Source organism: Alternaria dauci, chromosome 2 (genome assembly GCF_042100115.1).
Source record: "Alternaria dauci strain A2016 chromosome 2, whole genome shotgun sequence".
NCBI lineage: Eukaryota > Fungi > Ascomycota > Dothideomycetes > Pleosporales > Pleosporaceae > Alternaria > Alternaria dauci.
In genome coordinates, this window is record NC_091273.1 from 2,722,874 (window position 1) to 2,735,414 (window position 12,541).

Consider the following 12,541-nt stretch of genomic DNA (forward strand, 5'->3'; position numbering starts at 1 on the left):
ACCTTGTTCGCTGACGTCTCTCGGCAAACGCTATCAACGCCGGAACCTTGGAATTGTGACCTTGAACCGAACGCAACTCTACTTATTGACGTCCGACCGTTTCTATTCCTGTGCACTTTGCACTTCTCCCCTTTCCGTCTGTTCCTCATCTCGACCTGACGATTTTGCAATCATGGATACCCTACTGTGAGTACCATGACCCCACTTCCCGCAGCAATGTGAAAGTGCCAACGCTGCACACCTCTTGAATGGAACATTCACTCAAGATGACTAGTACCGCAGAGATATACGCAAACTCACCCCGCTTCCGGCGGCGGTCGAGCACTTTCGTCGACGCAATCCACGACTTACCCACCAAAGAGGAAATGGCCCCCGCCCAACTCTATAGTACAGAATCCGGCCGCCTTTTCCATTCTGGTCGAATAGTCATCGCCACCTGCGGACTGCCAGCTCGCGGAAAGACACATACATCTGTTGCCTTGGCCCGCTACCTCCGATGGCTGGGTGTCAAGACGCACGTGTTTCATCTTGGCGATTACCGTCGCGCTACGCTAGGCCCGGAGAACGATGTGCCCGACGATTACTTCTTCCTGAATGCATCACCACAATCTGTTTTGCTGCGCAACAAGATTTTGAAAAAGTGCCGTGAAGATATCTACCACTTCCTGGAAAACGACAAGGGCCAAGTGGCCATCTACGACGCTGTCAATGCAATCAGCCAAGGTCGCAGATCGTTGGCCAAAGAATTTGCCAAGAATGGAATTCAAACAGTCTTCATCGAATCACATTGCACCGATGAGCGCATCATCCAAGAGAACGTCCGTCGTGTCAAGATCTCTTCGCCGGATTATCAAGGATGGAAGGACGAGGATGCGGTGCACGACTACCTGGCACGGATCAATGCACGGATACCGCACTTCGAGACCATGGAGGAGCCTGACTTGCACTGGATCAAGATGATCAATGCTGGTGAGAGAGTGGTAGTGAACAACTGCGCATTCGGGTATCTCTCGCAAAGAATAGTCTTCTACCTACTCAACCTCCACATCAAGTCACGGCAAACATACTTTGCTCGGGCCGGGACCACGCGAGAGGAAGACTCATACAAAGCAGACGCAAACCTTTCACCGGAAGGTCACGAATACGCCAAGAAGATGAGTGAGGTGCTCCTGAAGTACCGCGAAGAAGAGAAGCAGAAACTGATTGAGTCGGGAGCAACCGATGCCTCCTTGAAGCCGTTGACAATCTGGACTTCCACGCGCCGAAGGACTGTCCAAACGTCAGAGGTTCTGGCTTCCATGGGCTACCGGGTTAGACAGCGATCGCAAATGAGCCAGATGAATCCTGGTGTATGCGAGAAGATGTCAGAGGCCAAGATCCGCGAAGAGTTCCCTGAAGAAGTGACCAAGCACGAAGCGGACCCATACCACCACCGGTATCCGCGTGCAGAGTCGTACCACGACCTTGCCGTGCGCATGGAACCTATCATTCTAGAACTTGAGCGTGAAGAAAACGATCTTCTCATCATTGCTCATGAGTCTGTCCTTCGTGTCCTTTATGGGTACCTGATGGCATGTAATGCGGCCGACATACCCAAGCTCGAGTTCCCTCGCGATGAAATCATTGAGGTAACACGTTCCACAAAGTTGTTTTTTCCTATGCACTAACATATTCTAGATCATACCCTCATCCTACAATAACGTAGCAAAACGCATCAAGATTCCTGATTTACCCGAGTCGATGGTTCCTGGAAGCCCCGAAGATATCAAGATCCCCGTTCCCCCAAGTGGCGCCGTAAGTCCACTATCTGGAATGGGTACTCCTCAAGCCGGTTCCGGCACTGCGACACCCCAACATGGTATTCAGCCTCTGAATCTGAAGTCGCATGTTAACCCGTCTTCTTGATCAGGTGCGGTATCGGTGTCGGTACGGCGCTACGTTTGACAATGAGCGAGTGAGCCAACAAACGGACTTTGACCCGATCTGAGATTAGAGGAACCAGCATCTCAATAGATGGGATTCAAAAGGTAGCAAAAGGGCTTGTGGGTAGGAGATTAGGTTTTTGGCACGAATACATCAATAGGGCACTTGTCTAGGCGTTGGGGTGCGACGTGTTGAAGACCGTCTTTAGAGTATACTGTAGCTTCTTGGCCTGTCACCCGATATCCTTATGCACACGAACTTCTAAACCTGCTTGAGAATACTGTGCTTCTTGTCATGTGGCAAACATGAGTAAATCCTTGAGATTGAGATTGGTTGATGCAGTAATGAATACTGTTTTGGACCCCAGCCAATGACAACCTACAAATCCTTATTTGTCCCCATGGTCATACAGAAGCTTGAGCTCTACGGAGAGCGATGGGACAGACTCAGCAGCAACACCATTCGGTCTTCCACACCGTTCCTCCGCCAAGTCCATATCCAAGAAGCCTTCAACGAAATCTCAAGCTGCCCTAAGTTCTCCTCCGGCCGTGCTACCTCTCTCTCACTCATCGCCTAGGATGCGTACCACAATGTAGTGTCAGTTCGGACAGGATTAGAGATAGTTTTAGTGATAGCTTACTCATTCCCCCATCCGTTGTCGATAGCCCACTGCCATCCACCCCAACCTTCATGATCACGGGGACGTACTCGGAACGGCTCACCCTCACGCACATCAGGACAGTTCCAGCGATCGCCTATTCCGATGCCGTGGAACGCCAGACCGTACCGAGTACCGTCTGTCTGACCGGGTGTAAGGGGGCGCTCGTCGCACGGCATCTCAGGTAGATCGAGGTCGAAGATATCGGGAAGAATAGCGAGGAGGCACTCAATCTCTGCGTCAGTTTCGTGAATATCATCGTATGTGGGGGGATAGTGGCCTGCAAAGATGTCGAAAGGAGGAGAGGGGGATGGGGCAGGAGGCGAGAACCTCAAAGCAAGGGGGTGGGAGGGCTGTCCAAACTGCAGCATGTACTGCGACATGGACGATGCAGCGGGAGGAGACCAACGCTCTGGCTCGCGGTTCTCTATGAAGGAAGTGTTGCGAGCGAAGACACTGTGTCTAGGTGGACTGTCGAGCTTCTGCCTGTAGACTTCTGCTGGGGTGGGCCATACCACAGCGTCTTCTGCACGAAACTGTCTAGTTGATGGCACATCCAACACGTAGCCTTGTAAGAAACTGGAAGGCTCGGGCTGATATGATGGACGTCGGGGCATGAAGCTCGCATCATCGGGATAGATATCGGCATTTGAGGGCTCGGGGCCCTGATCAGTGCGTCTGGCACGGGGAGGTGCTCTTAAATGGTAAGGTCTAGACGGTCCGCGTGCATGGCGATGGTGTTGCGCATGGTTGATAGGCTGAAGATTGCTCAATGGTCGCAGTTGTCCAGGTGCTGCAGGGCCGGTGGAAACTTGCCGAACTGGGGACTCCGTAGCCACTGGTTTGACTGAGCTGCGCTCCTCCGCGATGATCCTGCGAGGGCGTTCTCCAGTAAAGCCAGGAGGCGGAGGCACTAGTTTCATGGATTGACGCACTCCACCTGCACGTTCTCCAGAATTCATGTCATGACCACGGTCCTTGAGACCCCGAGGCGTGTTAGTGACGTCGCCTGGGAGTACACTCTTGCCGTTCATGTATTGGGCTAAGGCGTTAGCGGTCAACGGCTTGTCCAGCGCCCGCCCTATGAGCTTACCACAGAGACCTTGAGGCAGAACTTCAGAGTCGCGTGACTTGTGAGAGCGCGCTGGTGAGTCGACGTCGGTGCCTTTCTTCTGGATACTGGGTAGGCCAAGTCCTGCACTGAGCTCGTCGACGCCTGGAGCGTTGGAATCTGAACGGAGCCGCTGTGCGGAGAACAGGCTAGGTGGGGCATATGCCATGGCAGAATTGGAAGGATCTCGAGAAAAGCTACTGCGGAAGTCCGCACCAGGTCGATCTTGGTCCAAGGTGATATGGTGATCTATCATGTCAGCGTGCGATATTGGCATTGTGATGGTGCTGGTCTCACCCCGTAGCATTTCTTGCAGAGAATTCAGTGGCATACTCTTTTGAACTGGCCGCTTCTTCGGCATTCGCACAGCGTTGATCTCTTCGTAGCCTTGGTAGTTGGGCCGCATGTCTCTAGAAGGGCGAAAAGGCGAGTCTTCTGCACACACGTCAGGCTTGTGTGGTAGAATCGTGGTAGAAGAAGATTTACCGTCGAACAAGTCTGGTACTTCTGCTCTCTGTCGCGGACTGGTCGGCGGAGTTGATCCTGCAGGCCCAGCGGATATGCTAGTCTCGACGATAGTTGGACTGAAAGTTGGCGCCTCTGGATTGAAAGAGCCAGATCTGGGCGACATCTTCGGCCGCTTTTGCTCCATGTCGCGCTTTTGTGCAAAGTTACTGTTAATAGAGCGTTGCTGTAGGGATGTGAGACAGCTGCTCATTAGCATGAGAGTGATCCTTTTACCTGTCGCTACGATGGTGAATGCGGCACTGACCTGCAATTTCAATCGCCCGTCACCTTGGTTTACGAGTTCGACCTGTCGGCGAACTGACTTTTGGCGTCTCACTGTAGATAGTGATGTAGTAATAGTACTTTTGCAGTGAGCGACCGAGTCAAGACATTTGTACGTCGTTGTGCATATCCAGAGAAGCTTTTGTTAGCGACATCATCACGGCAAGCAGTCAAGAGTGGCATCGCTCAATGTCACGATTTTGGTAGCATGTTGTCCAAGTGAAGGTGAGTGTAGAGCGACATATTGGGACTAGCGTGGCCAGCGCTCGCTGCGAAAGTAAAGGTACCTAGGTAGTCTCCATACTGGGCCGCGACAACAGTACATGGTCAGGGCTGCCGTCCGGGTGGCGAAGCATTTCTTTAGTTTCCCATGTCAACTGCAACATTTCCACGTCGGCTTCCGCGCTTTTATGATGCCCAAGACCCCCACAAAGTCAGTCAGCGTGTGGGTGGCTAAGTAGTGCACGGACAAGCTCCATAACTGCTCGCGTGTGACTTTTGGGGCGGCCGGCCAATCAGCCGACGAGGCGATGACGCCCTGACGCGCCTCATTGAATAGGCTGGAGTGTAACTTACGTTTAAGACCTCGCACCACACACCCCTTTGCGCCTGCTACATTCATACTGCGCGTCCTTCTTCACAAGCTTTCATCTCTCTGCTCACACTCCCGGTCCGTCGCTGATTTGTGGTCCACCACAGCAAGCGACCCATCGTTTTCGACTATAATAATGCACACCACTTCCACCAGCATAAATCGACAAATACATCAGCCAGGCCCCAACCTTCACCATGCCGATGATGCTCAGCACCGACACGTTGCTGTTATCACCTAGCAGGAAACGGCCATTTACTCACTCACCCTACGGTCACCAGACTAGGACTGCGACTCGATGTCACCATGAAATTCACCCCTCCAGCCCACCACGTACCCCCCGGTGTCCCAAGTGCACTATTTCGCTCGCCAGAGCAAAGTCCGACGTTGCACTGAAGGAGCTGGTAGCCGAAGGTGGATTGAGGCCTCCAGAGTACATGCGCAACCGGCGGTGGAACTTGGCAAGAAAGGCGTACCTGGTCGCGAGGCAACGACTTGAGAAGACCCGCCAACTCGATCAGTTACGCTGGGAACGTGAGCGGGAGTGGGATGAGGCTCATCAAAGGTTCGACCCTCACAGCGTGCAGGCAGCAATCTTGTCCCCAAATCCTTCCTTGTGCCCAGTCTGCGACTACTTGGTGGCGTCTTACCCCACGACGATGCCTGAGGCAGAAATTGCACCGTACGTGGCTTGGTGGGAGAAACCAGGCGCTCTTGCCACCTCACACACACCCGTGTACAGCCATCGGACACCATTACGCGCGCCAACTGAAAGAGGAAACTCAAAATTGCGCCAGATAATCCAGAACGTGCGCAAGTCAGTGCAAGAAAACAACGAGCTCCGATTAGCCTGGGAAACCCTACAAAAGAACGAGGCAGCAATACGTCGCAAGCACGGCCTGGGCGACTGCTGCATAGCCGCCGCTTTCTGGAAAGAGCCCATATCCGTCTGTTTTGTTCGCCGTTCCCTTCAGAACCACAGGGACCAGATCCGTATGGCAGAGCGACGCGCACGCGGTGGCACTGCGCGACCCAGCCCGCCACGTAGCTCACTGTGCTACTCGGAGACGACGGAAGATGTGCATGTCGAACCAGGCTTTGGAGAAACACTGCAACAGGAAGAAGAAAGAGAAGAGTGGGAGCGTCTGGTCAAGAAGACTGCAGGGGAGATTGGCTACCTTTATTTCGTGGGCGGTGGCTTTGGAGCCGACCCCTTGGCGATATGGCGGGAGGATGTTGACCAAAGTAATCCGTATCTCGTGGAGAGAAACGATCCTCCTCGTTCAGAAATGGTATGTGATGAAGACGCTCAGGACGACAGTGAGGCCAAGGATGAGGACTGGGAAGATGAAATGAACGTGGATGAAATGGATGTTGACGACGTCTAGGAGGAGGTTGATGATGCATTCTGTCTTTTGAATAGCGTTTAGATCCGTCTTCGTTAATCGCATAAGATACAAAGTGCCTCGATGTTGAAGTATTGGTGTCAGGACAGCCCAACAGCACTCTGTTACAATACTGTGCGAGTGAGATTCGAGTGACCTGTCATCGGCCGTGGGGCACTCGCGGTCGAAGCTTCAGTCGGTCCATTCCAGCGTGCCTGGACTACGTATTTATGCGCGGATGACATGGAGACTGGAGATCAATGGACGATGCAAAAAGCGTTGAAAAACGCCAACGCGGGTGGAAAAGCTTGTCCAGCGCTAGCCCGTCTGAGCTTACAACCCGTCGATCAAGTCTGGCAGTGACATTATTGTATAATATTGTAGAGTTTGCGCAAAGCTGGCTTTCTAGAGCTAGTAGACTAGTAGAGTATCTGTTGATTCCAGTGTATTTCGTATACAGTACAACAGCCACATCGACCTTCATTCAGTAATAGTTCATTCGCCTTCATGACCTGACAAGCAACAGTGAGTGCTCAGCCCTGTGAGCCCAGTTTGCAGAAAGAAAAGAACAAGAAAGAAGCATTGTTCAAGCATGTATTCATCCTCGCGAGCACTAGGGTATGTAGACTCAAAGAACTCCCATCACAGCTCTCTCCTCTTCCTCGCTTCATCCTCCCCTTCCGCCACCTCGCCAGTTCTCTTCAAATCCACAAACTCGCCATCTTCCTCCAAAGCATCTACATCGCCTTTTTCCTCTGCGTTTTCTAGTTCCTCCGCTTCCTTCTTGTCGGCCTCCTTCTGCATCTGCTCATCTACTTCCTGTCTCTCTACAATCTCTGCTTCTTCACCGACCTCGCCAGTCAACGGTCCCTCGCTTTCTTCGTACCAATCTGTGGATTCTGTCCACTCGATAATCTTCTCCTTGGCCGTCTCGCTGAGAGTGTAGTAACCGGGGTTGTTGCGGGGCTCGAACATGGAAGTGTGCGCCCACGTTTCCGCTGTGGCCTTGTCGTTTACGGCAGGCATGAAGAAGTTCTTCAGAGGCCCCTTGGGTAGGTTGCAGAAGGTGCGGTCTTTTCCCGCGACCTTACCAGTCCAGCCGTGTTCTTTGTTCTCGCTGTTGACGGCATGGCCAAGGGTGGTGTACATGTTACAGAAGCCAAGATGGTGGCTTGTGGTGAGCTTTGCAACCGTCTCGAGTCGCTTTCGCATTTCTTCGGGGCGTGCTAGGACCCCGACAAATTCCAAGTGGGACGTAGCCCATGTGACACCCTGGGTTATCTGGTCTTTCTTCATGTATGCTGCCGCGCCGCCTGCTGCTATGGCGCCCGCTGCACCGGCGAACATGGCCACCTTGCCGTAACGCTGCCACATGGGTGCTGCTGCTGCGTCTCCAGTAGACGAGGGTGCTGGGAGCATCTTGCTCGTATCAACAGCCCTGGATGCAGTGTCCTTGCCACCCCACCCAAAGGCGCCTGCAAGGCTGTTGTATGCCGAGTATGCCGAACTGGCAGTGTTCCAATGCTTCTCTGCGCCATGAGCGACTACGCCAGGCGCTATGCCGAGGTATGGTGTGTCGAAGGCGAGAATGCCCTGTATGTACGGGAACATGAGCGTAGAATGATCTGCAAGCGATCCGGAAGAGCCCGTCTGCGAGTCGGACTGTGAATGTATCGGCTGTTCGGCGAGGATGGAGAGGAGCGTCTCAGCGGCAACGATGCCGCCCATGGAGTGGCCGACGAGTATCGTGCGCACAGAAGGGTCGACTGTGGGCGAAGGGGTCGAATTGGCGACCTCGAGGTCTATGACCTTGTTCTGCAGCCATTCTTTGAAGCGGCCGACACACTCGTGCAGGTCGCCTCGCGTCTCGAACTTGGGGTATGTGATGGTGAGGACGGTGACTTTGGGCAGCGCATGCTGGAGGAGTGCCTTGACGTGGCTCGGAAATGTCCTGAATGTCTCATCGCCGCCCTACACCGAATGTCAGCATAGCACTCGTCGTCCATGTCTGTCCGATCGCGACGTGTTGCATGTTGCCCATGACTGAGTCGCGCAGACATGACCCGGGCGATGACGTAATGGCCCTTTCGCGCACACAAGACACACACACACACACACCTTGAAGCCGTGGATGAAACACAGCAATAACGTCTTCCTCATGGTCCCCGACTGTGCTCCTGCATGGTGGGGCCGAGTTGGTCGAGGGCTGGCGATAAGTCTCCTGGCGGCGCGAAGGGCGATTACGTCTGGGGTGCAGCTGCCCTCGCTTGCCGTGCAGGGGTGCGGGGACTGGCCGGAAGGTTCCATTACCGTACATGGAGCACAACGCATGACGCTAATTTGACAAGATTCAGGCAAGACCGATAGTCGAGAGATTGAGTAATAGCGCACGTTTGATTCATCATTCCGCACGCGTTTTCTTGCTATGCGCGCTGTGGTAGTTGACCACATGTGCTGCATGAGCATTTTGTGACAGTGAGCTAGTCGTGACCCTTCTACGTCGCTCTGACAATGCGGGTATAGTACAGACATCCCAAATCCCAACGCCATATCGTAAGCCATCTCGGCAATGCATCAATGTAGAGAAAAAGAAAAGAAAAGAATGCTGCTCGACTACGCACTTGCGAGCCATGCGACTGCAATCGCGCATAGACTCGCCATCGATATCTCCAACGTTTTGAGCTGTGACGAAGCACCTACAGCAACGACGTCAAACGGCGAACCACCACCCGAGTCAGCGTTCGACAATTGTGCGTTGGGTGCCTGTGTCGGCTGTGCAGTGTCGGTGGGCAGGACGATTGAAGCTGTGAGCGTTCCCGTAGCATTCGGATCCAAGACCAAGCCACTCGTCGACGAACTTGAACTTGTCAGTTGCACTGAGCCCGTGGGTTCCTCGTCTTCGTCTTCCGTCTCCGTGCTTGAACTTGATGATGTTGAGGTTGCTTCGATGGCGGAATTGGTGAAGCTCGTAGTGGTCAAGGCCGCCTGGGTGCTCGTCGCTTGTGCTGATGTTTTCGTGCTCGTCTTTCCTGCGCTCTCGCTTGAAATCGTCGTAATGGTGACCCCCGGACAAAGACTCTGGATGCCCAGTCCGTTCTGGAAGACCCCGATGATGCTCAGCTCGCCCGCATCGACGTCTTCACACTTGTCCTTGACGCTCTCTGCGGTCGCTGACAGGCCCCGTACACAGGCAGCGGAACAAGTCGCGCCTGGTTTGAAGTCGTCGGGTACGCATCCAGAGATGGAACTGGTGTAGACGGTGTTGCAGGATGTTGGGAGGTTATCGAGCCGCGGAATGAAGGAAGCAAGTGAGACTGTTGCAGCTGACGATGTCGACGCGAGAGTGAGCGCCAGCAAGGCTGCACGCAATGAAGGTGAACGCATTGCGAGTGATGTGTAGGTATTTGGAAGTTGGTTTGGGTGGATCCGTAGGTCTCGAATGGAGACAGAAACGTAGCCCAGGAAAGCTCAAGTGCCAGCCTTCAATGCTTGTCCGCGAAGCTTGGATGCCCCGGTGGGAAGATGTTTTCCGGATGTGCTGAGACGACTGGTGTTTGGATTGGCGGTATGACGTTGGTCAGACGGCAGATGTTGTTTGCGTCGTGTGGAAATCCCGAGCCCTGCTGCCTGCCGACTGCACTGGAAGTTTCTTCACCGTGATGTTCCGCTGACTGCGCGTTGCCGTGGACAACCAAATCTCAAAGCTCTTGCTGTCAACCTTTCCAGAGCGTTGCTGATGCGCGCCCACTTCGCATACAATAGAGTGTCGAGAGAAATGTTCCGACACAATGGTGTGACTACACTGCGTATATGGTCCAATGACTTCTTTCTCTATACCAGCACTACCCAGAACAGCTGCTGCAAGGAAGGTGAATGATGCAATGCACAAACGAGGGAACGACTGTTGTTTCTTTCTGGCACCAGGCCTGCAAAAGGACGACTTGAAGAACTACTCCGAAACAAACAAAAAACTGACGGGGTAACAAGGCGCACAGCGTTAAGAAAGGAAACGTTGTGCAAAAGGAAGAGAAGAGAAAAGAGGAGAGCCGTGATCTTCGTGATATCCAGTCACTCAACAACCACTTTCAGGCACAGTTGGCACCTGCTGCGGGGCCCGCCACATCTTAAGGTAGATAGATCTACGACGACATCCGTCCTATCCGCTCCTAAAGAATCCCTACCTGGCTCTGCCTCATCATAGCCTAAGCGGGTAGCCACGAGACCAGCAGTCCCTGTGCAGCCATGTGAGTGTCGCAAGTGGCCGATATGCAGTTTTCTGAAACAACGGGGTCAGTGCTGTCTCTGCGTCGTGGCCGTCCATTCGCTGAGCCAGACGGCGCAGGCGTTACATGTCACGACCGCGCTTCAGATGCAGGTACCCGGAGCATAACAGGAGACGTTGGTGAGAGGTGTGTATGTGTGTGTGTCGCGCGTGTACTTGATTAGGCTGCTTCAGCGCCTGCGTATGAAGCGGCGGGCAAGGCGCGAACCATTGAGGCATGAGACGGGACGGTTATGGCAGCTGCATGGCTGTGGCGCGAGGCTGCGTTTGCACATGGAGTACAAGTGTTTAGAAGAGAAACCCTACAGATATGCGGGCTTGGCTTCCCTGTGATGCACGCACAACGGTTTGATGTGTGTATTATAGAGATGGCTTTCACTGGGATACCTTGATGGCCGCTGTTCGGGCTTTAACAGCTTCCCCGCCACGACCTTGCACATAACCCTCCATCATCCCAGAACACCACAGGCATGTGCGCGGGGCATAGTGTAGGAAGACTTCGCGCATGAACGGCAGTTGTTTCATTGTTTTGTTAATTTCTTCAGCTATAGTTCTTCGCATTATCAATCTTTCTTTGTCCGCGCGGTTGGCGCTCTGGCGTTCAGTAAGCTGGATGCGCGCATTGCTTCATGCTCGTCCTACTCCATAACGATCACGCTTCTGAACCGCACCTTTCCACTTTCCATGTGTTGAACTGCATCTTCCACCTTGTCGAATGGAAATTTCTCAATCAGGCACTTCACGCCCTGTTTCTCAGCAAAGTCAATTGCTTCTTCGCTATCCATTGCGTGTCCCGATGGCCATCCATGTACCGAATTGCCCTTCGTGATCAAGCTCACCGTGTTGACAGGTACGTCGCCCACAGGCGCAAGAACAAGCAGTTTGCCCAAAGGCCCGAGCCCTTCGACGAATGGTCCTATGATTTGCGGATTCGGTGCCGTAATAACGATAAGACTTGCGCCGCCCATCTTCTGAAGTGCCTCGGCAGCGCTCTCTTTCGAAGTGTCGATATAGTCTGTCGCTCCGAGCTGGAAAGCAAAATCCTTCTTGTTGTCCGAAGAGGACACAGCGACGGTACGGTAGCCCATCTTGCGAGCGTACTGGAGTGCAAGATGACCTAGGCCACCAAGCCCTTGTACGGCGACAGTGTCACCTTGCTGGATGTTCATCTTGCGTATTCCATTGAAAACCGTAACGCCAGCACAGAGTAGCGGGGCGTATTCGGCGGGGTTTGCATCGGCAGGAATGCGCACTGTAGCCTCGCTGCGAAGGGTACAGTATTCGGCATCTGATTTTGCATCATGTCAGTTCGTCATCTTGAATCACCCAGTATCCGCCAGGCAGAAGGTATAACTTACATCCACCATTCCTGCTAACTCCATTGATGAGCTCGTTCTCGCACATCTGGAACAGCCCCTTGTTGCATGCCTTGCACGCACTGTCGTGCGCACCATGCCATCCTCCACCCACTCGGTCTCCAACCTTCCATTTCTTTTCACCATCACCAACTGCCACCACCGTCCCAATGACTTCGTGTCCTGGGATCCGAGGGAAGACGTGTTCACCCATAAGGCCCTTTTGGAGGAAGCTATCAGAGTGGCAGATGCCGCACGCAAGCACTTTGATCAGAACCTCGCCCGCCTTGGGAGCCGAGATGGGGACTTCTTTGATAGTCCATGGCGCGCCGGCTTTCTCAATGACGACGGCACGACAGGAAGATGGGATATCAGACGGAGACATGATGTTGCTCAGTCTGTATGCGGATAGGTGTAGGTAAGGAGGAGAATGTGGGGTTTCTTTC

General features: G+C 53.5%; 5 protein-coding genes across 5 annotated transcripts; 2 read left to right on the forward strand and 3 right to left on the reverse strand.

The window, feature by feature from the left end:
• Window positions 1-172: 172 nt before the first annotated feature.
• On the forward strand, window positions 173-1,905 carry ACET3X_002928 (uncharacterized protein; the record flags this gene model as incomplete). Its single annotated transcript, XM_069449725.1, has 3 exons — window positions 173-186; window positions 275-1,628; window positions 1,678-1,905. The coding sequence occupies 3 exons, from the start codon at window positions 173-175 to the stop codon at window positions 1,903-1,905; spliced, it is 1,596 nt and encodes a 531-aa protein (XP_069309475.1).
• Window positions 1,906-2,559: 654 nt separating this feature from the next.
• On the reverse strand, window positions 2,560-4,344 carry ACET3X_002929 (uncharacterized protein; the record flags this gene model as incomplete). The annotated part of the gene is made up of 3 exons (XM_069449726.1): window positions 2,560-3,623; window positions 3,675-4,127; window positions 4,179-4,344. 3 exons carry the CDS (start codon window positions 4,342-4,344, stop codon window positions 2,560-2,562), a joined length of 1,683 nt encoding a protein of 560 aa, XP_069309476.1.
• A 1,388-nt stretch (window positions 4,345-5,732) lies between these two features.
• On the forward strand, window positions 5,733-6,461 carry ACET3X_002930 (uncharacterized protein; the record flags this gene model as incomplete). Its single annotated transcript, XM_069449727.1, has 1 exon — window positions 5,733-6,461. The coding sequence occupies one exon, from the start codon at window positions 5,733-5,735 to the stop codon at window positions 6,459-6,461; it is 729 nt and encodes a 242-aa protein (XP_069309477.1).
• Window positions 6,462-7,100: 639 nt separating this feature from the next.
• Window positions 7,101-8,618, reverse strand: ACET3X_002931 (uncharacterized protein; the record flags this gene model as incomplete). The annotated part of the gene is made up of 2 exons (XM_069449728.1): window positions 7,101-8,429; window positions 8,577-8,618. 2 exons carry the CDS (start codon window positions 8,616-8,618, stop codon window positions 7,101-7,103), a joined length of 1,371 nt encoding a protein of 456 aa, XP_069309478.1.
• Window positions 8,619-11,378: 2,760 nt separating this feature from the next.
• Window positions 11,379-12,480, reverse strand: ACET3X_002932 (uncharacterized protein; the record flags this gene model as incomplete). Its single annotated transcript, XM_069449729.1, has 2 exons — window positions 11,379-12,028; window positions 12,099-12,480. 2 exons carry the CDS (start codon window positions 12,478-12,480, stop codon window positions 11,379-11,381), a joined length of 1,032 nt encoding a protein of 343 aa, XP_069309479.1.
• Window positions 12,481-12,541: the final 61 nt, after the last annotated feature.